Genomic DNA, 25245 nt, shown 5'->3' on the forward strand with positions numbered 1-25245 from the left:
ACCATTCTGGTTTAGATTCCCTCGATTTCCCTAAATCGCTCCAGGCAAATGCTGACATGGTTCCTTTGAAAGGGCATAGCCGATTTCCTTCTTCCATCCTTAAAACAATCCGAGCTTGTGCCCCACCTCTGAGACTTTGTAGTAGATGGGCTGTTGAATTGTAATCTTTCATATTTTCTTCCTGAAAGCATTTATGTGTGTGCAGAGATCTGTAAGAATTTGAATGATAGTTTTTTTATTCTGTAGATTTATATTCATATTAACCTAATGATTTTGACAGCAAATGATAACCCTGTGCTGTATTTTCTATAGGTTACTACTCACCGTTTTGAGATAAAATGTGTATTTATAGATCATATAGTGTGCATTGCTAAAGGTTTTGTTGTTTATGTTCTAGGATGAGACTGGTGTTTCCCTTAACACTGTGGACAGTGTTGAAGGTTTTGTGGCTGACATCAATAATGGCCATTGGGATACAGTGCTTAAAGCAATTCAGTCACTTAAACTTCCAGACAAGAAGCTTATTGATCTCTATGAACAGGTGAACTTCTACAGCAGCTCATCACTGTAGTTTAGAGTCTTTTACTGCATTGTCAGTTATTAGTGTATTTTATACAAATCCCTTGTTTCATCATTTTTTTTAATCCGCTTTCTGTGAATTACGGTAGTGATTCATTCAGTGTATTAGTAACTTTGGTTCAAAGGGTTCCATTAAATTTGGCGTGTAAGATCATCTGCATGGTTTGAAAGTATTTAAAATCAATTTTGAGTCTTTCCTTCTCATCCCGTATGTTAAGTCGCCCGTGACCCACGGTTCTGAGTGACCTTCCCAAAATCTACCCCCTTTCCAAGACCCCTCCAGTCCTTTTCCTTCACCCTTCTTCCTTCCCCTTCAACCCTTCTGCTTGAAGGAGGAGCCACTGGCTCCAAAAGCTTGCCAATTACAACAGTATTTTATGTGTGGGTTCTGCGGCTGCTTGGTAAGTAGATTTTTTATCTACCCGATTAAATAATTTTAAAAATAACATTGTAATTATGTGATCTTATCAGTTTACATGCATGAACTCTGCCACCTCTTGTGGGCAGGGATAACAAGACAGTTGTCTTCAAACATATAGCAAGGGCAGTTCGCTAAGATCTTAAGCTGCAAAAGGATAAAACAATGTTACGTGTATCACTTATAGTTTGCCAGAAGTAGCTGAGGATACACTAGTGTAAACTTTTCATATGTGCATTCCTTGAAATTGCATGCTGTGTCAAAATAATACAGGGAATATTTTGCAGTGTGTAAAATTATTAAGAATGTTGTTAAAATAAAACTGCAGGAATGGTATGTGTGAATGAAATTAACTTTTCCATGAGTTAAATACACAGCAGTTGGATATATGTATATGATTCCATATGGAGTATTAAGCATGGTGTGAAGCCACTAGAGTCAGTACCTCTAAACATTGTGGCACTGAATGAATAAGGAATGGGGTATGTTCCTGACGAATTCGCCTGCTTGTGGTTTGTATGTGAATCTACAAAGACAACCTTGGCTGCTGGAAGATTGTGACTGACAAAAATTTGTACCAACCATTTTGCAAGCTTATCTGTTGGGTAAAACATTCTGGCGGGGTAAGCAAGTCTTCTGGTGTTGCATTTTCAGCTGCCTCCTCCAAAAGGCATTCCACTTCGGTCAATGTAATTTTTTTGTTTTCTGCAGCAATATGAAATTTAATGTGTGCCCCTAGTCAGCTCTATTGCGTGGGAAGTGGCAGTAGTAGGGAGGGAGTCTGAGCACTTAATGCCTGTAATTTTTTGCTATTTCATCCACAATGTAAACTGGATTCTCTGGCTTGTAGTGTGATAAAAGTTCTAATAATTGTGCCCTTGTCAAATTACCGGTACTGCCAGGCCATACTATACCTGTCTCGCCAGCAAACGATGTTATTTTTCTTCATAACTTTTGTGGGCATTTTATCTTGTTCAATCAAATGATATGTAGTGTTATCCATAATAATTACAGAGTTTTTCATTATGTTCTGACCATGCACAAAGGTATTGTGATTCATCTCCTCATGGTACTCTGAAGTATTGTTTGAACTGAATAACAGCAGACAATGAAAGCTTCGAATTTGCAGCACTTGCTACAATTATTCCTTTTCCTCTGCCTATCGGAGCTGCCATACTGTTGCTGACAGTATTGTCTATCCAGCCATTTTTCAAACTGTGTCTTGCAGCCACCCATGTTTCATCAAGCCAAATGATATAGTAAAAATTTGTCCCTATGTATTCTTTAAGAAAGCGGCATCACCAGGCTGCAATTTCTTGGCGTTAAAATAATAACTTGTGGCCAGAAATGGATTTATAGCAGAATTGTAACTTTTTCACAACTCATAACAAGGATGATTTACTGCCCTGAGATAGGACCATTGCTACATGGGTAGCATGTCACTTTTTGTGTCGGATACTCCTTCTTTGAATAATATGCATATATCTACAGTGAATTGCATCTTCCTGAAAACAGTTCAGATTTGTGACCCCCTTCTCGAGGTACCTCTTTGTTATAACTTCAGGTTGAACAAATATATTTCAAGGAAGACGCAATACATGAAAGTCACAGGTCAAGTAAACAGAGTAAGACGTGTGTACACTTTAACAGTCAGATCATAACTGAGTCTGAGTCTAGCGGCCGCTGGCTGGCTAGCCGCTTAGGTGGTGCTGCTGCTGCTGCTGCATGGCTGGCAGACAGTGCCGCATGTAGAGGACACGCGAAATTGCGCGGTGGCACTTTGAAAGATCGGTGAGTCACAACACTTTACCCCCCTTTGAAGTTTTTGCACAGGTCTTGATGGAGGTGGCCTGTAGATTGCTAACGTCCATAGGTGTTGTTTGACTGGCCGTAAAGTCTCGAGGAGGAGGCTTCCAGTATGGACGGAAGTGTCCCTGATGATAACGGGTCGAGATGACAGGAGACGTGGGGGCCAAATCTGCTGGGGCCCTGTGCACCAATCTGCCTGTTGCAGCAAGTCCGGTTGTTATAACAGGAGACATGGGTGATGTGTCCGCGTCCGTAGGAGAACGAGGCGAGTAGAGTTGCTCCGACAGATGATGGTCATCTGGTTCCTGCATGGGCACGTCTCCTGGTGGCGTCAGTTCGAGAGGACTGCGTTGTGAGTAATGAGAGATTCCAGTATCCCGAGCGTCAGGTAGAGCCGAAGGTGGTGTAGCGGCATCTGGAACAGGCGTTGCCAGCACACGAGGCTGAAGCTGGTCCGAATGACGCACTGCAACACCCGTGTCCATCTGGATTTCATACAGGCGTTGGCCACGGTATCGTAAGATGCGGCCAGGACTCCATTTTGGCCACCTGCCATATCCCCGTACCCATACAAGCTCGTCGTTGGTGAACCGGCCAAGCGAAGGCACCTGCAGCCGTGAGGTGGAAGGCCGCAGTAGATGAAGTAGTGTGTGGGGCTGTCGGCCATGTAAGTGCTCAGCCGGGCTGTGGTCACCCATGGGGGTGAAACGGTAAGAAGCCAGAAATTGGAGAAGTACGTCGTCTGCAGCAGAAGAAGTCAGGAGTTTCCTCATCTGAGCCTTAAATGTGCGGACCAGTCGTTCAGCCTCACCGTTTGTCTGTGGATGGAATGGAGGGGCCGTGACATGCATGACACCATGACTGGCACAAAAATCCGCAAAATCGGAAGAGGCAAATTGCGGACCATTATCAGTAACAAGAGTAGAGGGAAGGCCTTCCAAAGAGAAAATGCGAGCTAGAGCATTGGTGGTTGCCGCGGTGGTAGGCGATGTGCAACAGACAATGAAAGGACAGTTAGAGTAGGCATCAATAATGAGAAGCCAGTAAGTACCTTAAAAAGGTCCTCCGAAGTCAGCATGAATATGCTCCCAGGGCTTCTCAGGCGAAGGCCACGGTGATGAAGATGACTTCGGGGCGGTGGCCTGTGACGCGCAAGGGCCACAGGCAGCGACCATGTGTGCCATTTCAGAGTTGATGCCGGGCCAGTACACATGACGGCATGGCAGAGATTTTGTGCGAGAGACACCCCAGTGTCCTTGGTGAAGGAGACGCAAGACCAAAGCACGCAAAGACGCCGGTACCACAACACGCGGCAAAGCATTTTCGGTGGAAAGGAGGATAACACCATCCCTAGCCATGAGGCGGTAACGCAAAGTGTAGTAGTTCCGCAATGGATCAGAAGTCTTAGCGGATGGACGATCTGGCCAACCCTTCTGAATACAGCGTAAAACCTGTCCACAACCCACTGCTTGGCAACATCCAGGTGGAAACACAAAAGTTCGTCCCTATCGAATGCCAGATCAGGACCCATAGGAAGACGAGACAGTGCATCAGCATTCACATGTTGAGGCGTCAGCCGGAAATGAGTCTCATAATTGAAACGAGACAAGTAAAGAGCCCAATGCTGGAGGCGGTGTGCAGCCTTGTCGGGAAGTGACATTGATAGATGAAACGAGGAAACAAGTGGCTTGTGATCCATAACAAGATGAAATTTGGACCCATAGAGAAAAACACCAAACTTATGAAAGGCATAAATAATGGCCAAATCTTCTTTTTCAATTTGAGAATACTTTTGTTGGGCATCCATGAGCGTTTTTTAGGCGTAAGCGATGGGTTGTTCAGAAACATCAGAAAACCGGTGCGCAAGGACTGCACCGACCCCATATTGAGAGGCGTCCGTGGCAAGAACAAGATGTTGGCCAGGTTGATAAGTAGCCAGGCACGGGGCCTGTTTCAGCATAGTCTTCAATTTCTGGAAAGCCGCATCACATGACGCGGACCAGTGAAAAGGCACGTTTTTATGCAACAGGCAATGCAACGGCTGAGCCACCGAAGCAGCAGACGGTAAAAACTTGTGATAGTGTGCTATTTTCCCCAAGAAGGCCTGCAGTTCCTTAACAGATGTAGGGCGAGGAAGGGCATCGATCGCAGCGACAGTTTGCTGAAGTGGACGAATACCATCCCGAGAGAGTTGAAACCCCAAGTACGTGATAGATGCCTGAAAAAATTTTGATTTCTGAAGATTACACTTAAGACCGGCAGTATGTAAGACATGAAAAAGTGTGTGGAGATTTTGAAGATGTTCGTCAGTGGTGGAGCCAGTGACAACAATGTCGTCCTGGTAATTTATACACTCAGGGACAGTGAGCAATAATTGTTCCAAGAATAGCTGAAAGAGAGCAGGGGCGCTGGGAACCCTGAATGGCAGTCGTTGGTATTGATAGAGGCCGAAAGGCGTGTTAAGGACCAGAAACTGCCAGGAAGCAGTGTCGAGAGGAAGTTGATGATAAGCTTCTGACAGGTCAAGTTTAGAAAAATACTGGCCTCCAGCAAGTTTAGTGAACAATTTTTCAGGTCGAGGCATAGGGTAAGTATCGATAAGGCATTCAGCATTTACAGTGGCTTTGAAATCGCCACAGAGGCGAATGACACCCTTTGGGTTAGCTACGACTATGACAGGAGAGGACCACTCACTGGAAGTGACAGAAAGCAAGACCCCTGAAGCAGTGAGACGATCAAGCTCCCGCTTGACCTGATCATGAAAGGCCACAGGAATGGGCCGAGCCCGAAAAAACTTAGGCCGAGCAGTGGGTTAGAGAGTTATATGAGCTTCAAAGTCGTTTGCATGGCCTAACCCAGGAGAAAAAAGGGACGAAAATGTCGTCGACAAGGAATCCAATTGAGCATAAAGAATAGCATCAGAGACGATATTGACAGAGTCATCTATGGAGAACCCAAAAACGCGAAAGGCATTGAAACCAAAAAGATTCTCCGCGTTACTATGGCCGACCACAAATATGGGAACAGTGCGAACTACAGATTTGTAAGATACCTTAGCATCAAATTGTCCCAAGAGAGAAATCTTCTGTTTATTGTAAGTCCGTAATTGCCTAGTGACAGGTGACAGGATTGGAGAACCCAACTGAAGATACGTCTGAGAATTGATGATAGTGGCAGCAGAACCAGTATCCACCTGCATGCGAACATCTCGACCAAGTATTTGGACAGTGAGGAATAACTTCCCTGAAAGGGAAGAAGTAGAATTGACAGAAAACACAGAATCAGAATCAGCGTCATGTTCATGAACATCATGTATGCGGTCGAATTTGCAAACGGATGACACATGACCCCTTTTTTTTTTTGTATTTGTGACACACGGCCCAATGTTGTGGACAATCTTCTCGTGCATGTTTCATAAAATACCGCGGACATGAAGGAAGTTGCTGTGGGTTTTGCTGCAGTTTCGTAGAGGTTTGTTTGCGGTTAGGCTGAGGCTGCACTAGGGAGCGTACTGCGGCCACGTCGGCTGGCGGGGACACGCCACACGCTTCGTCAACATCGCAACATCGCACGTCGCCCCATGCCTCTATCTGTGCTCCAGCGGCGTGAGAAATTACAAACGAGTGAGCAATGGGTAGGACTTCATCTAGAGTCGGATTTGCCAACTGAAGGGCATGTTTGCCTAACTTCTTTGAAAGTTTCCTAGGTGTGTACAGCCTTGGTCTGCCCATCTTTCAACTACTTTCATCACACATTGTAAGGCACATGAAGATAAATGTCACCCAAACCTCTCACTACAACGGCTTCGTGAGGACTTTCTGGCACAATGCCTTAGGCAGGGCAGTGCAGTGGAAGTGGCAATGCTGTGGGAGCTGATGGTGACAGGCCCTGTTGGTTTGTTTGTGGCAGGAGCCGTGCAGGCTGTGAACTGTAAAGTGACCACTAGTTTAAATCAGACTGTAGAGAACTCTTAAGTCAGCCTAATGATGTATCTTTGTTGTTATCCTATCATGGTCATTGTATTTTTCTTGCCCTGTTCATTGCCCTTTTTAGGAAAAGCGACCAGGTATTGGCAATGCGTAATGTTTGTTCTTTTTTTCAGGTTGTGTTAGAACTGATTGAACTACGTGAACTGGGTGCAGCTCGATCACTTCTTAGACAGACAGATCCAATGATTATGATGAAGCAGCAGGAACCGGAGAGATATATTCATCTAGGTTGGTTACATGAAATGATTTTTTTTTAGTTTGAAAATGCCTTTATTTGCAGACAATAACTTTATGTGCGAAATAATTAATCATTTTGAGTTGTTATTCTTTGTGGATGCATCACTTTGTTGGTTTATAAGAACTTCTATAACTGGAGACTAGCAGACTGCAAATTAACCCTTCCTCACATGTTGGCTGAAATGGGGACAGGCATTGCTATAACTGAAGTTTTGAGTGTACATTATATTTAATCAACATTATGTGTCAGCTCGACATTGACTTGGAAAATGGCATAGTATGCTCGTGTTGAAGTAAATGTCAAATCTATGCACACGTTGATGGATTTATGAAGGATAGGGTGTTGCTTCGCCAATGACCTTGCCACTGTGGTAACACTGGTTCCCGTCAGATCATTGAAGTTAAGCAGTGTCTGGCTGGGCTAGCACTTAGATGGATGACCATCCGGTCTGCTGAGCGCTGTTGGCAAGTGGGGTGCACTCAACCCTAGTGAGGCAAACGGAAGAGCTACTTGATTGAAAAGTAGTGGCTCAGGTCTCATAAACTAACATATGGCCGGGAGAGCAGTGTGCTGACCACATGTGCCTCCATATCTGCATCCAGTGATGCCTATGGGCTGAGGATGACATGGCAGCCAGTCGGTACCATTGGACCTTCATGGCCTGTTCAGGCAGAGTTTAATTTAGTTTGGTTTAGTGTGTCACCTAATTTTATTTGCATCCAGTGGAGGTACGTTATGCAGCTGATGACCAGACAGTGAAAGTGGAGCTACAACAGCACACTTTTAATAGACTTTTAAACTAACAAACACAATTTGAATCACTGTGTCCATGCCTCTTTATCTCCTGATATTCTCTGTCAGTTCTTCAGCTTATTTTTTTTTTAATCATTATCTCAATGGTCAGGTGGTCCACCTCATGATCTTTCTGTGGACCTCCAGTTTAGTACTGCCTATATGTGTTGTTTATCACTTCTTCATGCAATATGTCCTGCCCATTTCCATTTTAGAGCCCTTCCCTCTCCACAGCATCCTGAACTCCTGCTGGTGTTCTTATGCCATCACTTCTTTTCGATCTTCTTTGTGAGACATAATTTCCCTAAATCACTCTAGACAAATGATGGGATGACTCCTTTGAAAAGGCACAGCCGATTTCCTTCCCCATCCTTGAAACATTCAGAGCATGTATTCTCATCTCTAATGACCTTGATGTCGACAGGACGTTAAACACTGATTTTCCTTCCTTCCTTTCTTCCTCCCATCCTTCTCAGTGAGACATAGGAGTAACCTTCCCATAGATCTCCGAGCTGTTAGGAGGTTTCTTTTGAAAAACTTGTTTAAAATCTAAGCTCGACAACCATACATTAGTACAGGATAATCACACTTTTTGTAAACAACCTTTTTTGATTTGTTGGCATATTAGATTTGTGTTTCTTTCATGAACCCTCCAACATAGATTGTTTCGGTGAAAAATTTCAAATTTTAAGTTTCCTTGGATACTAATTAACTGTCTCATATAAACATATTTGTTAAAATTTTTTTCACCAGTGTCACTCAACATAATTTGTCTTGCAGTTACTTATTTCTTGTGCATGTTATTTGTTTTGGACAAATTTCGCTTAAGGACCACCTTTTCATAACTATCTGATAAATCCGGTATATAGGATTGCATATATAAATTTCTGCCAGTAACATATAACGTTATCTCTAGTCGGAACACTACAGTCACATTTGTGGATTTCAAAAAGCTTGACAAGCAAAAGTTGTTTAATAGCCCAGAAGCATCAAGAGTTGATAAACAGACCAGGGCCATCATCCACGTAACCTTATCAGGAAACTCTTTAAAAATGAAATTTGTGGAAGAAATCTCAAACTCACTTGAAGTTCACACAGGAGTCCAACAAGGTGATGGCTTATTGCCAGTCTTGTTCAACATTGTTTTGGAAAAATAATTAGGAATGGGAGAAGCACATCAAAGGTATCCTAATTGGAAAAAAAAGAGAGGAAAAGAGTCACTGTGAAATGCTTGGCCCTTGCAGATTACCTGGCTATGTCAACTAACAACAAAGATGAAGTGAAACTAGCACTTGATAAACTATATCAAATCTTCTGCAAAACTGGACTCCAAATTTCCTATGAAAAAATTCAGTATAAGGACACCAAATCAGAGGAGAATCCATCCAACCCAAAAGACTGAACACAGTCTCCAACACAGAAAGAATATTCAAATTGCAAAAACCAAACTGACATGGAGTCACAACAACAAAAGACAACTCATAATGCAAGACTACTTCACTACAATATGGTTGTCTTACCAAAAGCCTTGCATGCAGAAGAAACAAATGTAATTAGACAGATGACAAAAACTTATCACATAGGAATCAAGAACGAAAAATTCTCAGAAAAATCTATAGCACTGTTCTCGGAGATGGCATTTGTGTCAGACAACCTACAAAGCAACTCTAAGAACACCCAGACATCACACGTGAATTTAGGATAAAGATGCATACACTTCTGTGGACATCTATGTAGATAGATGGATGAAAACACACACACTAAAAGAAAATTAGCTTTGTTAAAGCAAGCAAATGAAAGACCAGGTGGATGAAAGGAACACAAGAAGACCTCCAGAAATAGAAAATTTCAGAAGAAGGAATTGAGACCAGAAAACAGTTCAGAAGAAAGATCAGAAACGAGAAAATTGGACAGATCTCAACAAAAGAAACACCAAGGAAAAAAAATGGGCAGATGAAAGGAAGAAGAAATGCAGTGAATTAATGAAGAGGTTTTAGACAGAATAGGAAATAAAGCTTTGATTGGCTCAAGTTCACATGCTCTCGTAAAAGGGAATAATACTTGTTCATTGGTCCATAGAGAACTGGTAATCAGATTTAATCAAGTGGGTTATGGTTCCAGTTTTAAAGAATTTTGCTTATATCTATGTTACATTCATGTTGTATGTCCCATACAACCTCCCACCACCACCTACTCCAGTCCGGTCACTAACATCACCTATCCCATCAAAGCAGGACTACCTGTGAAACCAGTCATGTGGTCTACATGCTAAGCTGCAACCACTGTGCTGCATTCTATGTAGGCATGACAACCAACAAGCTGTCTATCCGCCTGAATGGCCACCGAAACACTGTGGCCAAAAAAAACAAGTCGACCACCCGGTTGCTGAGCACACTGCCAAACATGATATCCTTAATTTCAGTGACTGCGTCACAGCCTGTACCTTATGGATCATTCCCACCAACACCAGCTTTTCTGAATTGCGCAGGTGGGAACTTTTCCTGCAATACATCCTTTGTTCCCGTAACCCTCCTGGCCTCAACCTTCATTAGTCGCTGTCCTCACCCGTTCAGCCCCTTCCATGCTCCCATTCCAGCACTAGACAGCCGTCTGTCCACCACCACACTCAGTCTTTTGTTTATTGTATTTTATTTGATTTGCTTATTTGTTTCTCTCTATTTCTCTCCCATCACGCACTGGTGCTGCTGCTCGCAGTGTGGTTTCAGTTGCCTGAGACTGCAGTCGTGTGCGTGAGTTGCATTTGTGCGTGTGTGTGTGTGTGTGTGTGTGTGTGTGTGTGTGTGTGTGTGTGTGTGTGTGTGTCTATTGTTGACAAAGGCCATAGGCTGAAAGCTTTAACTGTGAAAATCTTTTTGTTGTGTCTGTCTGCAACTCAGCATCTCCGCTATATGGTGAGTAGCAACTTTCCTTTTCAGAACATTATTGTAAAGCAACTTGGGTATCTCCAGATGGAAAGACAGTGAATTCTGTACTGGTATAGACAAGAATGAAGAAGGGATACAAAATGTCAAGGCGCAATAGGTGCTGAATGTGGATCGGACCACTTGCTTGTAGAACAGTGAAGAAGGCAATGTGGTGACCCAGAAAATGCAAAGAAATACAAAACATAACTCGATATGATCAGGAAAGCCTGAACAAAGACACGCAGCACTTTAGAGATCAAATTGACCAATTTTTTTGATGCATTGGAGAATGAAGATGACGGAAATGTTGAGATAGATCAGAATCGGAAGGTAATTGCAGATGTAATTGAAGAAGTAGCCCAAGAAGTAATTCCAAAGTGAATTAACCCTTTTGCTGCTTCAGGGCTAATTATGTTGCCTGTGCTGAAGAGATGGCATTCCAGCCAATATGAAATACTAATCGTCCAATTTTTCAAAAGCTGTTAGACGAAAAAATTAGATTTTTCCACGTCTTACAGTCTTTATACCTTCACTCGATATGTAACTAAATTTCTTTTCATTATATGTCAAGTCTTCAAGAAGGCTTATAATAGTATCCATAGACCAAATCTGATTAAAACCATAACAGAATTTGGCATATTAAATAAATTGGTGAGATTTACAGAGATGTGCTTAAATGACACAAAATACAAAGTTAAAATTGGCAATGAAATGACAGAAAGTTTCCAAGCATACACAATATTAAGATTAGGAGATGGATTATCACCTGTCCTTTCCAATTTGGCACTTGAAAAGCAAGAGTTCAACAAAGTAATTTTTATGGTTGTTCAAATCAACAACTAAAATATAACCTATCTGCCATATGCAGCTTATTATCCTAATAGCATGCACACAAGAAGAACTGGAAAGAAGTATTTCGACCCTGAAATCAGTGGCATCATACACAGTATTAAGATAAAGAGCTGGATTATCACCTGTCCTTTCCAATCTGACACTGGAAAGACAGAGTACATGATCAAATGAAGATAGGCTTGCAAGTCCCAAAATCAACGATGAGCTGTACCAGGTACAAATCTGTGAAAGAATTCAAATATATTGGATCGATTTTAATTGAAGTAATGTTAACTGAAGCAGAGATTAAGGCAAGACTGCTGGCAGGAAACACATGGTATTATTCTCTAAATCCAGACTTATGATCTAGAAGTGTATCACAACTATTGCTGGCATTTGAAAGGAAGGTCCTCAAGAAAATATATGTACCTGTCTGTGACAAACTTTCGGTGAACGGAAAAGGCATCACAATGCAGAACTAGAATAACTAACTATACAAGGAACCTATTATCTTTGGAGTGATGGAAAGCAAAAGACTCCAGTGGAATAAACACATAACAAGTATAGCAGAAAGGAAATGGCCCAAAATTGCTAGGGACTACATGCTATCAGGTGGCAGAGCAGTAGACCTATGAAGAGATGGAAGGATATAGTAGACTGGCAGCCATGGAGAACTCGGGACAGATGGCAGAAGACAGAAGCAGATAGAGAGCTTTAACTGTGACTGTGCATGATCGTCTGGGGCTGATCACATAAAGTAAAGTAAGTAGTGGATTTGGGTAGCTTCTTTGCACAGTATTAAATGTTGCAAGTATTTAGGAGCCACAGTGGAGTACGTTTTGTTAAAAGATCCTCCACACACAGATACTAGAGAGAGGTGGTCAGCTTTAGAAATAGCACTTCTTATTTTTCTCCTTAAGATTTCTGACTGAATAGTTCCTCGGCAGATGACTCCCTTGGGGACTCACTGCTCTTTTGTGAGTACGTATGTGGGAAGTGTCGGACACTGAGCCATTGCAGGACTTTTTGGTCCTTATCCTGTGCTGCAATCTTACTCTTTGACTAAATCTTTTCTCAGACTTCACCTCTAAAATCAAATACTTCACTGCACATCATTACGAGCCGAAGAACTTTCCCTCCTTGACCATTCCATGGAAGGAATGCAGAACCAAGAAACTGCAGAAACTTGTTCACCTCACATCCTGGTTTGCACCCATTCCCTTTCTTGTTCTGTTCAAAAATGGAGCAAGGGAAAAATGATTGTATGCTTCTGTAGGAGCCCTGACTCGCTTATCTGACACTTGAATAGTACTCAGGAATGGGTCACACAGGTAATCTATATGCTGTTTCATTTATAGATGAGCTAAACTTCCCTGTAATTCTCACAGTAAACTGAAGTCAACCTTTCTCCTTCTGTACATTGACCTTACATGCTCATCTTTGCAACATTTCACCTACATATTTAACCAATATGACTGTGTTAACCCTTTTCACTCCCAACAGCGAATCGCACTTGACATTGCAAATTTTGTTATCCCCTCCTGTGTTGAACCTCAGTCAACACGGTTTTTCATAGCTCTCCATTGCACCATTCTCACATCTGTCTGTACTAGGCATCAGTGCTGCATAGTGCTACTATCACGGGAAGCCTGTGCTAACCCAGTGCCACACTGTAACAGTTGTGTTGAGAGAAAGTTCGTAATTATTATGTTCAAGTTAGTAGGTGTAAAATGACTAGTTCTTTGCGCCCAGTCTTTTCTGAGGAAGAGATGGTAAAGCTTTTAGAGGAATGTCTATGTGCAAACAAATATAAGGATGATTTTGATGATGACAGTGATTCGTTTTAAACAATCAAGGGTTTCAATAAATATCACACAATGAATGCTTTTGTATTGCAATGATTACATAAATAATTTCAGTGAAAGCACACTTTTTGTTTTAATGTATACTGTAATTGTTTGTCAGTGGCCTCATTATTTCCACAAAGAGACTTGCACAATCCCGTGTGGCACATTTGCTGCCCAGGTGGTGAAGATTTTAATAAGAGTGCACTGAGACACCCTGTTTCTGCATTATGGAGTGCAAATGATTAAGCATCATACTGCCAATACTGTGATCAAACATTAATGCTTTTCCTACTCATTGTCATTATCTTTTATTTTCACTCATTGTGAGCAAGCTGCAATTCATCACACCAAATACTTACATCACTAAAGTCATTCAAATTTCTGGCTGATATCACAAACTCCACATGGACAATCACTTGAATGAGGGAGTGATGATCTCGGTGTTTCAGTGTTCAGCCCGTGACACGACACCCCCCCCCTCCCCCCTCTTCCCCATTCACCCACCTCCCTTGCTCCTCCCTTCTGTCAATCTCAACCTTCGCAGGTGCTGCGTTGTGTTCCTGCAAACATTCAGCTATATGCACAGCTAGAAAATGTTATATATTGTATAGCATACAGATGGTTCAGCAGAAATCACAGCCTAAGCTGAAGACATTTGCACTACTGGCACAAATTAAGTGAAGCATGTCAGTTTATGCTTAGGAATTTCCCTAAGAGGTTATATTGTGTGAACATTACATGAGAATGGGTCTGTTAGTATTGTAGACTTATCACAGGCAGACAAACTTTCCCATGAGTCGAACATGTGATCATTACCAATAGATAGTGTATAGTGACTGTCACTCACTCTCTCTCTCTCTCTCTCTCTCTCTCTCTCTCTCTCTCTCTCTCTCTCTCGCTCGCTCGCTCTATTGTTTATGCAGGTATCTACAATTTCATTTTTGCAGTGTGGGACTGGAGTCGACTCAAAACAATTACTGCTCATAGTGTCTTTTGTGAAACACCCCTTCTCAGTGGAAAACATCGGTTTATTTCTATTCGATTCAGTAGTCCCAGATTAGTCTTGTTCTGTATTCATTTTAGTCATATGCAGTGACAGGGACAGTAAAAATGGAAGAATAAACAGTAATCTAGCAGTGACTGAGTGGTGCTGTTGATAACAGCAGACGGTGCTGGGAAGGGTGGTACTTGAGTGAGATGGGACAGGTTCTTCATGTTTCACTGTCTCTGTTGATAAGTTTCACTAAAACGAATATCACAGTAGACCAATTTGGGACATCCCACCTCTTTAAAAATAATTTTGTTTCTAATGAGAAACAATCTGATGCTCTACATCATCACTGGTTGTATGAGCTGACTCCAACTACATATCCAAAAAACAAAATTGGAAATATCTGCCGGAACACTAGAGAAAATTCTCCTGAGACACCTGGTATGTAATCTTATTTAATTGGATAGATAAAAAATCTACTCACCAAGCAGCGGCAGAACACATACATAAGACTGTTGTAATTGGCAAGCTTACGGAGCCAGTGGCTCTTTATTCAGACAGAAGGGTTGAAGGGGAAGGAAGAAGGGTAAAGGAAAAGGACTGGAGAGTTCTAAGAAAAGGGATAGATTTCGGGGAAGTCACCCAGAACTATGGATCAGGGGAGACCTACCGTACGGAATGAGAAGGAAAGACGAATGAGATGATTACCCTGACGGCAACCTACTAGAACCCCAAGTATAGTCTCAGGTCCTGTTCCCACATTGCCTTCTACCACAAGGATTTGACTGTTTGGAGCAACCTTCCAGTTGATTACTTTCCAATCCTCTTTCAAGACTTTCAGGTTTTGAGAAGTATTTCTGTTTTCTTTCATGTTCATTTTGGTCCCACGAGAGTTGTGTATCTAATCGGTCCACACCACGGAAACCTCATGCTGTGCAAGGCTACTTACTCAGGAAGGTCGCCTGGTATCCCTGAGGCTCCATTCACAACACATCTTCCCATGTGCCATGCACCCCTCAGCATGGATCACAACACACTTTGGGTTGGATATTAAGGAGTTGGGAAAGGACAAGGAATGGATGTGGGGTGACAGGTCGTTGTGGGACACACTTAGTCTGGCCCATGGGCCAAGACCTTACCGACCATGGGTTCCTACAGCCGGCAAGCCCTCAGCTTCACGCGAACACACAAGCCTCTCCACCCGCACGGACTGTGCTACTTTGAGGTGGTGTCCCCTGGAGAGGATGGAAGTTTCACAATTTTACATAGGACCAGAACTATCTTGAGTTCTCTTTCAGATTTTTTGCTGAGATGTGATGGTGGTAGTTGTATACTTCATGCATAAATCTTGTCACAGATGTTCGAATCTGTATTAACCTTCACTTGCATTCTCTATTGAACTGAGAGTGCAACAGCCTCTGCTTCCTCAGCATCTTCTGAATTTTGTTATTAAACCTTGGTGGATCTTTTCCATCCTTATTCACTGACTAGGTACATAACTCTTCAGACCATGATTTACAGTCTGCTTAAACTTTTCCCATAATTCCTCTGCACCTGTCGTATTGGAACTAAGTGATGTCAGTTCACTGTCTAAGTGAGAGGCTGACAACTGCTCGCGTGCTGTATCTAGCAGAAACACTCTCCTAGTCTTCTTGACTCATTCATTAACTTTAGTAATCATAGTTGCTATGATGACATCATGATCACTAATCCCTGATTCTATATTGGAATTGTCAATAAGGTCTGTCCTATTTGTAGCTACAAGGTCTAAAATATTTCCATTGCTTATAGGCTGCCAATCTAGCTGCTGAAGACAGTTTTCAGAAAACACGTTCAAAAGTATTTCGCATGACTTTGTCTGTATCTCCTGCAATGAATCCATAGACATCCCAGTCTGTACTTGGGAGGTTAAAGTTGTCTCCAACTAGTATTGCATGATGTGGGTATTTATGCACAACTGACCATAGACTTTCTGTGAATGACTCTAGAACTGTCACAGTGGCATCAAGTGGCTGGTAAAAACATCCAGCAATTAACGTGGTTTCACCTACACACATCGTATGCAAGCAGATAACTTCAATGTCACACTCAACTTTTACCTCAGTGGAGACAATAATTTTGTCAACTGCAGTGAACACTCCCCCTCTGATTCAGTATGAATAAAACTGGTGAAATTTCTGACAAGCGAAGGACATTTTCCATTTTATGAAGTGCGCTCTACAGCATACTTTGAGCGGAGTAAGTTTTTTCGAGGTTAAGTTTTACCCAGTTTTTTGGCTAAATTCCAGAATTTGTGTTGCACAGAAGGCAAACAAAGATATGTGTAATATGAAGAAATATTGAAGAGAGAAACTGTATAATTTATACAGGTTTAAAAAAACCTTTTTTTTCCAGTGAACTTCTGTCCTGAATAACTCGAAAGAAGTGGGCAGTGACCTGTCAAATCAAGGAGGGAAAATGAAGCATTTTTTATGCTATTTAGCAGACCCCGGTTTTGGTGTAGGGAAAGGCTTAGGTATACACTAGACAACTGTGTCACTGAAATTTTCAGATGTTCTTCATCTTGTTTTCTCACAGCGTAAACCTTACATTCTGTTATGTTAGAAATAAATAGGCAGATCTGAAAAATTAATAACTGGTTTATTACAAATTGAGTGAGTCTCATAATGAAACCACACAGGTGATGGTTTAAGTACTTGTCACGGGCCATTATGCATCATATCTCATCAGACAGTTGAATGTACCAATATTATGAAAAGGATAATTGATACTCACCATATAGCGGAGGTGCTGAGTCGCAGATAGGCACAACAAAATGACTGTCGGAAAGTGAGCGTTTGGCCAGCAAGTCTTAGTTTCAGTATCGCGCGTGTGCGCACTTTGTGTGTGTGTGTGTGTGTGTGTGTGTGTGTGTGTGTGTGTGTGTGTGTGTTTTGTCTATTTTTGAAGAAGGCCTTGTTGGCCAAAAGCTCACTTTCAACAGTCTTTTTTTGTTGTGGCTTCCGCGACTCAGCGTCTCCACTATATGGAGAGTAGCGATTATCCTTTTCATAATATTATTACAAAAGTATTTCATGTTAGAAAACTCTTAACAGAGCTCAGTTTCAGAGTAGATAAAAATGTGATGTATTCCTAAGATTTTGTTTGCAAAAAATTTCCCACAAGTTGAAAATTTGATAACATCTTCATAAAATGCGAACTGTTTGTATTCATCTGAATAATTTGTTGCCGCACATAAACTTAAAATTGAAACATTGTGCGACTCTTCCAGAACACATTTATGCCAGTTCCATATTTGTACAACAAATAGTTTCCCTCTTTGAGTGAGGTGAATGAAATGTAAGATTAAGTGTGTGTTCTGTGCTGGATGCGGCAGACGACACACACTGAGACACTTCTCAAGATGGAGGGGAGGTAGTGAGAAAGAACTCCCTCATCATGGAATATGCTTCAAATATTTTATTCATAAAAAATTTAGAACTTACTCAGAGAATGTTCTTTTAGTCTGAGAATCTTCTCCGAAGAATGTTTTCTTTTTATTCATACAACTCATTGAGTGCTATTTTCATAGGTCTGAACCTGTCTCTTAGTTTTGTTGATATATCTTTGTTTTTTAAATTCTGATTTTCTTCTTTTTTTTGTAAAGGATTTTATGGTAAGGGATATATGTATTGTCCACATATTCTTCACTTTCTTTTCAGGCTGCTTCTATTAATTGTGCTATGTCAGATGGCCACCTGTTATGACTTCTGCAGTACTTGTTATGACCGTTTCGTACTTGTTACGACTTCTGCAGTACTTGTTAGCAGCAGACACAGTGGCTGTGCCAAAGACTGAGACAGCGTGGAGTTTTACAGTTATTTATTGAGCTTTCTTTACAATTTCTACCTCGTCGTCGCTGCCCAGCCCTGCAGATCCTTCCGCCTGGGTGCTGCTGTGTAGATTCTCTGACAATGCACGCAACGCACGCCACCAGTGCTCTGCTGAAGTCAGGATGCCCTGTGATTGAGATGAATTCGTCACCGCTCGGCAGCCCAGTATGGCACCCCCACGGAGCCGTGTCGCCGTGGGGTCAGCTGCCGCCGCCTGCTGCACCGGCAGCTGGGAAGCTATCAGTCGCGATGTCCACGAGCTCCTGTCATGGACGGGCCACGCGCTATGGGGACGGGTTGCCGTAGAGTCCGGGCGTCAGTCCCCGGCGGCGCCTGTGCCCAAGACCGCGCTGCGGCCGGTCCTGCTGGAAGTTCTCACTGTAGTCAGTCAGCCATGGTGCCGACCGGACTCGGGCCGACCCCCAGAGCCGAAGTAGACATCTGGCGGCGAACAGATGCCTCCTGCGAGCTGGAACAGACTTCCGGAATCGTCACCTACAAAGATTGAACATTCGGACACGGACCACGTCCGTCCTCAGATCCGAATTGCTTCCTGATGGCTTCTGTCCATTGCTGCCTGCGCTCCACTATTTATATCCGGCAGGAGGACGTGTTTTACCCTCGGTGGCAGCTTCTTGTTATTACTCCCACCGTATATTGCAGTGTAACTTAGTGTGCTGGCCTCACTTCCCTTGCTCAGCACTCTCCAGGCTTCGCTCAGCACTCAGTTTGCGTGCATCCTTGTGTCAACCAGATGGTAGACTGCAACTGTCAGCAAGACTATCTGTGCCGTGCCTACTTCGCAATGCCACGATCGCCGGCTGCCTCTGTTTTGCCATTCTCCACTGCGTGAAGCAATGCTTACTACATGGGGCCGCAACACTGCCTCCTCCTAAAAATTAAATTCGTCCTGGAATTTACCCTATACGTTAACTCTAGTTCTATCCTATATTCTACTTCTTCCCTATATACCTATATTCTAATTCTTCCCTATATACATCCATGTTGACCTGACTTATGCCCTAGTGGTAATCCATTCTACAGGAATCTCATTGAGCGGTCTTGCATTAACATGGTGAATCCTCCATTTTAATAAGACACATATCACACCAATAAATACAATCAACACGATAATAGTACTGGTTGAAATACCAATGGTCACTGTGCTATGTTTCCGACTGGTATCGTACTCCTCCACAAGCCTTAATAATTTCTGCATTGAAATTTGACCTTTCTCCGAATTTACTAGTTTATCTATTGTTTGCAATAGTGTAGCATCCAAGGTGTTGTTAATATACGCCAAATTTTCTCCTGGAGCGTTGCTGAATGACGCATCTGGCCAGTACAACGTTAGATGAGTATCTGTAACCTTGGTGACTCCCGTGGCTGTCGGTGGTAAGCTGAAACGATCCCCTACTATTTCACAATTTGTTCCGTTGATTAGCAAACCACTGTCCCGTAATTTCATCTCCGTGGTTGCTGTCCAATTCCCATTGTCATAACACTTGGCTGATATCCTCTCTGTAGCGAATACAGAATACAACCAATGCCTCCCAACTTGCTGAAAATGTGGTGTAGGCTTCACTATTATTCTTTGACACTCCGAAGCTTCTGCTTCTGCCCTAAATAACTGGATCTCACATGACCCCTTGCCCGTGAAAACAATCCGTGATGGACAAATGGAAACTGACTCCGTTAGACATCTACTCAACTCTAAACTCGACATAGTAGCACGAGTATCTCACTCCTTAGAAATTAATAAAACCTCTTGTGTCCTGAACTGTACGTCCTTCCCCATGCGCTCCCATCTGACCGGATAAGGATGCACTGTGTAACAGTGATACTTCCTCCCCACACTAGTTACTGGAAATCTAATCTCTATATACATCTTAACTAGATTCGTTGTTACCTTAATCTTGTTGTTGTTGTGGTCTTCAGTCCTGAGACTGGTTTGATGCAGCTCTCCATGCTACTCTATCCTGTGCAAGCTTCTTCATCTCCCAGTACCTACTGCAACCTACATCCTTCTGAATCTGCTTAGTGTATTCATCTCTTGGTCTCCCTCTACGATTTTTACCCTCCACGCTGCCCTCCAATACTAAATTGGTGATCCCTTGATGCCTCAGAACATGTCCTACCAACCGATCCCTTCTTCTGGTCAAGTTGTGCCACAAACTTCTCTTCTCCCCAATCCTATTCAATACTTCCTCATTAGTTATGTGATCTACCCATCTAATCTTCAGCATTCTTCTGTAGCACCACATTTCGAAAGCTTCTATTCTCTTCTTGTCCAAACTATTTATCGTCCATGTTTCACTTCCATACATGGCTACACTCCATACGAATACTTTCAGAAATGACTTCCTGACACTTAAATCTATACTGGATGTTAACAAATTTCTCTTCTTCAGAAACGTTTTCCTTGCCATTGCCAGCCTACATTTTATATCCTCTCTACTTCGACCATCATCAGTTATTTTGCTCCCCAAATAGCAAAACTCCTTTACTACTTTAAGTGCCTCATTTCCTAATCTAATTCCCTCAGCATCACCCGACTTAATTCGACTACATTCCATTATCCTTGTTTTGCTTTTGTTGATGTTCATCTTATATCCTCCTTTCAAGACACTGTCCATTCCATTCAACTGCTCTTCCAAGTCCTTTGCTGTCTCTGACAGAATTACAATGTCATCGGCGAACCTCAAAGTTTTTATTTCTTCTCCATGAATTTTAATACCTACTCCGAATTTTTCTTTTGTTTCCTTTACTGCTTGCTCAATATACAGATTGAACAACATCGGGGAGAGGCTACAACCCTGTCTTACTCCCTTCCCAACCACTGCTTCCCTTTCATGTCCCTCGATTCTTATAACTGCCATCTGGTTTCTGTACAAATTGTAAATAGCCTTTCGCTCCCTGTATTTTACCCCTGCCACCTTTAGAATTTGAAAGAGAGTATTCCAGTCAACATTGTCAAAAGCTTTCTCTAAGTCTACAAATGCTAGAAACGTAGGTTTGCCTTTCCTTAATCTTTCTTCTAAGATAAGTCGTAAGGTCAGTATTGCCTCACGTGTTCCAGTGTTTCTACGGAATCCAAACTGATCTTCCCCGAGGTTGGCTTCTACTAGTTTTTCCATTCGTCCGTAAAGAATTCGTGTTAGTATTTTGCAGCTGTGACTTATTAAGCTGATAGTTCTGTAATTTTCACATCTGTCAACACCTGCTTTCTTTGGGATTGGAATTATTATATTCTTCTTGAAGTCTGAGGGTATTTCGCCTGTTTCATACATCTTGCTCAGCAGATGGTAGAGTTTTGTCAGGACTGGCTCTCCCACGGCCGTCAGTAGTTCCAATGGAATATTGTCTACTCCGGGGGCCTTGTTTCGACTCAGGTCTTTCAGTGCTCTGTCAAACTCTTCACGCAGTATCATATCTCCCATTTCATCTTCATCTACATCCTCTTCCATTTCCATAATATTGTCCTCAAGTACATCGCCCTTGTATAGACCCTCTATATACTCCTTCCTCCTTTCTGCTTTCCCTTCTTTGCTCAGAACTGGGTTTCCATCTGAGCTCTTGATATTCATACAAGTCGTTCTCTTATCTCCAAAGGTCTCTTTAATTTTCCTGTAGGCGGTATCTATCTTACCCCTAGTGAGATAGGCCTCTACATCCTTACATTTGTCCTCTAGCCATCCCTGCTTAGCCATTTTGCACTTCCTGTCGATCTCATTTTTGAGACGTTTGTATTCCTTTTTGCCTGTTTCACTTACTGCATTTTTATATTTTCTCCTTTCATCAATTAAATTCAATATTTCTTCTGTTACCCAAGGATTTCTACTAGCCCTCGTCTTTTTACCTACTTGATCCTCTGCTGCCTTCACTACTTCATCCCTCAAAGCTACCCATTCTTCTTCTACTGTATTTATTTCCCCCATTCCTGTCAATTGCTCCCTTATGCTCTCCCTGAATCTCTGTACAACCTCTGGTTCTTTTAGTTTATCCAGGTCCCATCTCCTTAAATTCCCACCTTTTTGCAGTTTCTTCAGTTTTAATCTACAGGTCATAACCAATAGATTGTGGTCAGAGTCCACATCTGCCCCTGGAAATGTCTTACAATTTTAAACCTGGTTCCTAAATCTCTGTCTTACCATTATATAATCTATCTGATACCTTTTAGTATCTCCAGGAGTGACATACTCACTTCAATTATCGGCACTACGTGCTCTATCCCCCTCTGGAATCTCTCCCTCAGCCTGCTTCAGACTCCGTCTGAATTTTTTTGGTGACATCAACGTCACACTCACCTGCCTGTGCAATGCGTGATGTACTGCCTCTTGCAATTCATCCATCCTCACTCGTGCATCACCAATGCTGTTAACCAGTTCCCGCAGCAATGTAGCCATTTCCAGCTTCCTTTCCACTATATCCAATTGCATTCGTACCTGTTCCAGACCCGTTTCAATAATTTCTGTGTTTGTTCTATATATGCTCGTAATCTCGTAGCCATCCCACGCACCACGCATGTCCCATTCAACAACTCTGTACCTAATCCCCGTACCTCTGTTGTGTGTATATTCACTAACTTCCCTATGCTTTCCTACCTGTCGCGAATAACTGTTAAAGAATTGTTCAAACTCTCGATATCATCTCTTATCTGCTGTTCCAAAAATTGTTTTCTGCAACTTCCCACCTGCATTCAACCAACCTCTCTTTAGTCTCTTTCTCCTCCCTGGAATCATGCTCACGACTTGGCGCAGTTGTTCCCTTATTTCCTTACATGACCTATCCAAAGCCTTGTACTCTTCTTGCACGTCTCGTAATATTCCGTTCTTAGATGCAACCGTTTCCACACTCGATACCACCTCCTGTAGCTGCCGCATCTCATTCCTTACCTGCAGGATGTTGAGTACCAGCCGAAGCGTTCACTCGTGACTTGTGAGGACCACATCCAGTTGTTTCTCGAACAACATTCCACTTCGCAACGGCATATCCTGTACCTGGCCAGCTTGTGTCAACTGCCAGAGGACTACGCCCCATACTGTCCACCCATCCTGCTTCACCTACAGAATGGAGAGAGAAGGAAAAAACTCCCATCACTACCCCTTAATACCAATAAAGTAACCCTAGTCCATACACAAAAATAATACACACATGATAATTACTGCTAACTACACATGCCTCGAACGCAACTTATACTTAATACCCAGTTTACTGTCTGCTTCTGGCACTTCTTTTCGCTTTCTGCCAGAAGGAGAAGTACATATACAAGGATCTGCTACCCCCTGGAACGGGTTAACTCTACTAACGTGAACCACCGTTGTCTTGGTAGGCAATTGTAATTTTACATTGACAGGTGATGTCATTTCCACTGCCTGGTATGGTCCCTGGAACTTGTTTGTGAACTTCTTGGTTCTCCCTTTTGGAACATACGGATTAGCTAGTAGCACCCATTGGCCTACTCTGTACTGTGGCAACTTCCTCGTTGTACCTCCCATCTGTTCTTGTCGTTCCAACACTTTCGTGTTAGCTCGTCAAACTCTCTGCCATGCTTCCTTAATAGTTTTCGCAAATTGCCTTACCTGCTCGCCCTCCACTCCCAGCCTTGGACGAAGCATGTCAAAAGGTGATGGCATCTTCCGCCCATGCACCACTTCGTATGGTGACAATCCTGTCGATGTATGTACCTTACTGTTATATGCACTGGTTACGAATTGCAAGTACACATCCCAGTCGGTGTGTTGACTATTTACATAGTGACTCAACATCTTAGCGATCGTACGATGCACTCTCTCCGTTCGTCCGTTTGCTTGCGGATGGAATGGACTAGTCCGTAATTTCTTTACCTTCAGTAATTTACACAGTTGCTTCATCAGATCAGACGTGAAATTAGTACCTTGATCCGAGATTAAGGACTGTGGTATCCCATACCTGAGTAACCGATTATTAACTAAAGCTTGTGCCACCGTACTTGCCTTCTGATCTGGTAACGTGACCATGACTAAATACCTAGAAAAGTGGTCAATCACTGTTAACACATACTTATTCCCTGCTGTACTCCTATTTAATGGACCTAATACATCAATTACGATTTGTTGGAAAGGTCTGTCTGCCTCTGGTAATCTTTGAAGCTGAATCTTTTGATGGCTCAAGTCCGCACGCTGGCGCGTGGCACACAATTCCTGACGTACTCGTCCACGTCTTGACGTCGTGTCCTGCACCAAAACTTCTCCGCGATCCACCTATCCGCCTTGTCGTGAAAGAAAATGGTCATGCGCCTGTTGTAAAACTTCAGATCTTAACGCTGCTGGTACGACGACGCATTTCGTCGACCTGCAAAGTAACCCATCCCGTAATAGGAACTGTGGTTGCTTTCTGAACAATTGGCAATCACTATCCATGGCTTGTGCCCTTTTCCACTCATCTTCAGTCACCCCTGTTACTTGTAATACTGCCACTTTCCTGCTCAATGCGTCAGCATTGGCAGGTTTCACACCTGGCTTGTGTATTACTTCATAATCGAACTCACTGAGTTTCAGCACCCATCTCACTAACCCACTTGCTGGGTCTTTCAGACCTAATAACCATTTCACAGCTGAATGATCTGTCACAACCTTAAACCTTCTACCGTACAGATAACATCGAAAGTACGAAATTCTGTATATCACCGCTAACAATTCCTTCTCCATCGTGGAGTAATTTTGTTCCGCCTTGTTAAGTTGACGAGACGTAAATGCAATCGGATGTTCTTTGCCATCAATTTCTTGCCCAAGTACAATCCCAAGAGTGTGACTATGCGCGTCACATTGTAGTATAAACTCCTTCGAAAAGTCTGGAAACTACAAAACTGGATCTGATGTCAGTATCCGTTTCAATTCTTGAAATGCTTTCTCGCACTCTGACGTCCACTGGAAGGTAACACCTTTTCTTAGCAACTTAGTAAGTGGCCTCGCTA

At 42.6% G+C, this 25245-nt stretch overlaps 1 protein-coding gene across 1 annotated transcript in view; it reads left to right on the plus strand.

Moving 5' to 3' along the window:
• LOC124619688 (WD40 repeat-containing protein SMU1) overlaps positions 1–25245 on the plus strand; it is a 105573-nt gene that overhangs the window by 16709 nt on the left and 63619 nt on the right. The window contains exons 3-4 of the mRNA XM_047146238.1: positions 398–541; positions 6909–7023. Of these exons, the coding sequence (XP_047002194.1) occupies positions 398–541; positions 6909–7023 (259 nt within the window). The remainder of the gene's footprint in view (positions 1–397; positions 542–6908; positions 7024–25245) is intronic.

The sequence above is a fragment of the Schistocerca americana genome, chromosome 6, assembly GCF_021461395.2.
Source record: "Schistocerca americana isolate TAMUIC-IGC-003095 chromosome 6, iqSchAmer2.1, whole genome shotgun sequence".
In the NCBI taxonomy this organism is placed as follows: Eukaryota; Metazoa; Arthropoda; class Insecta; order Orthoptera; family Acrididae; genus Schistocerca; species Schistocerca americana.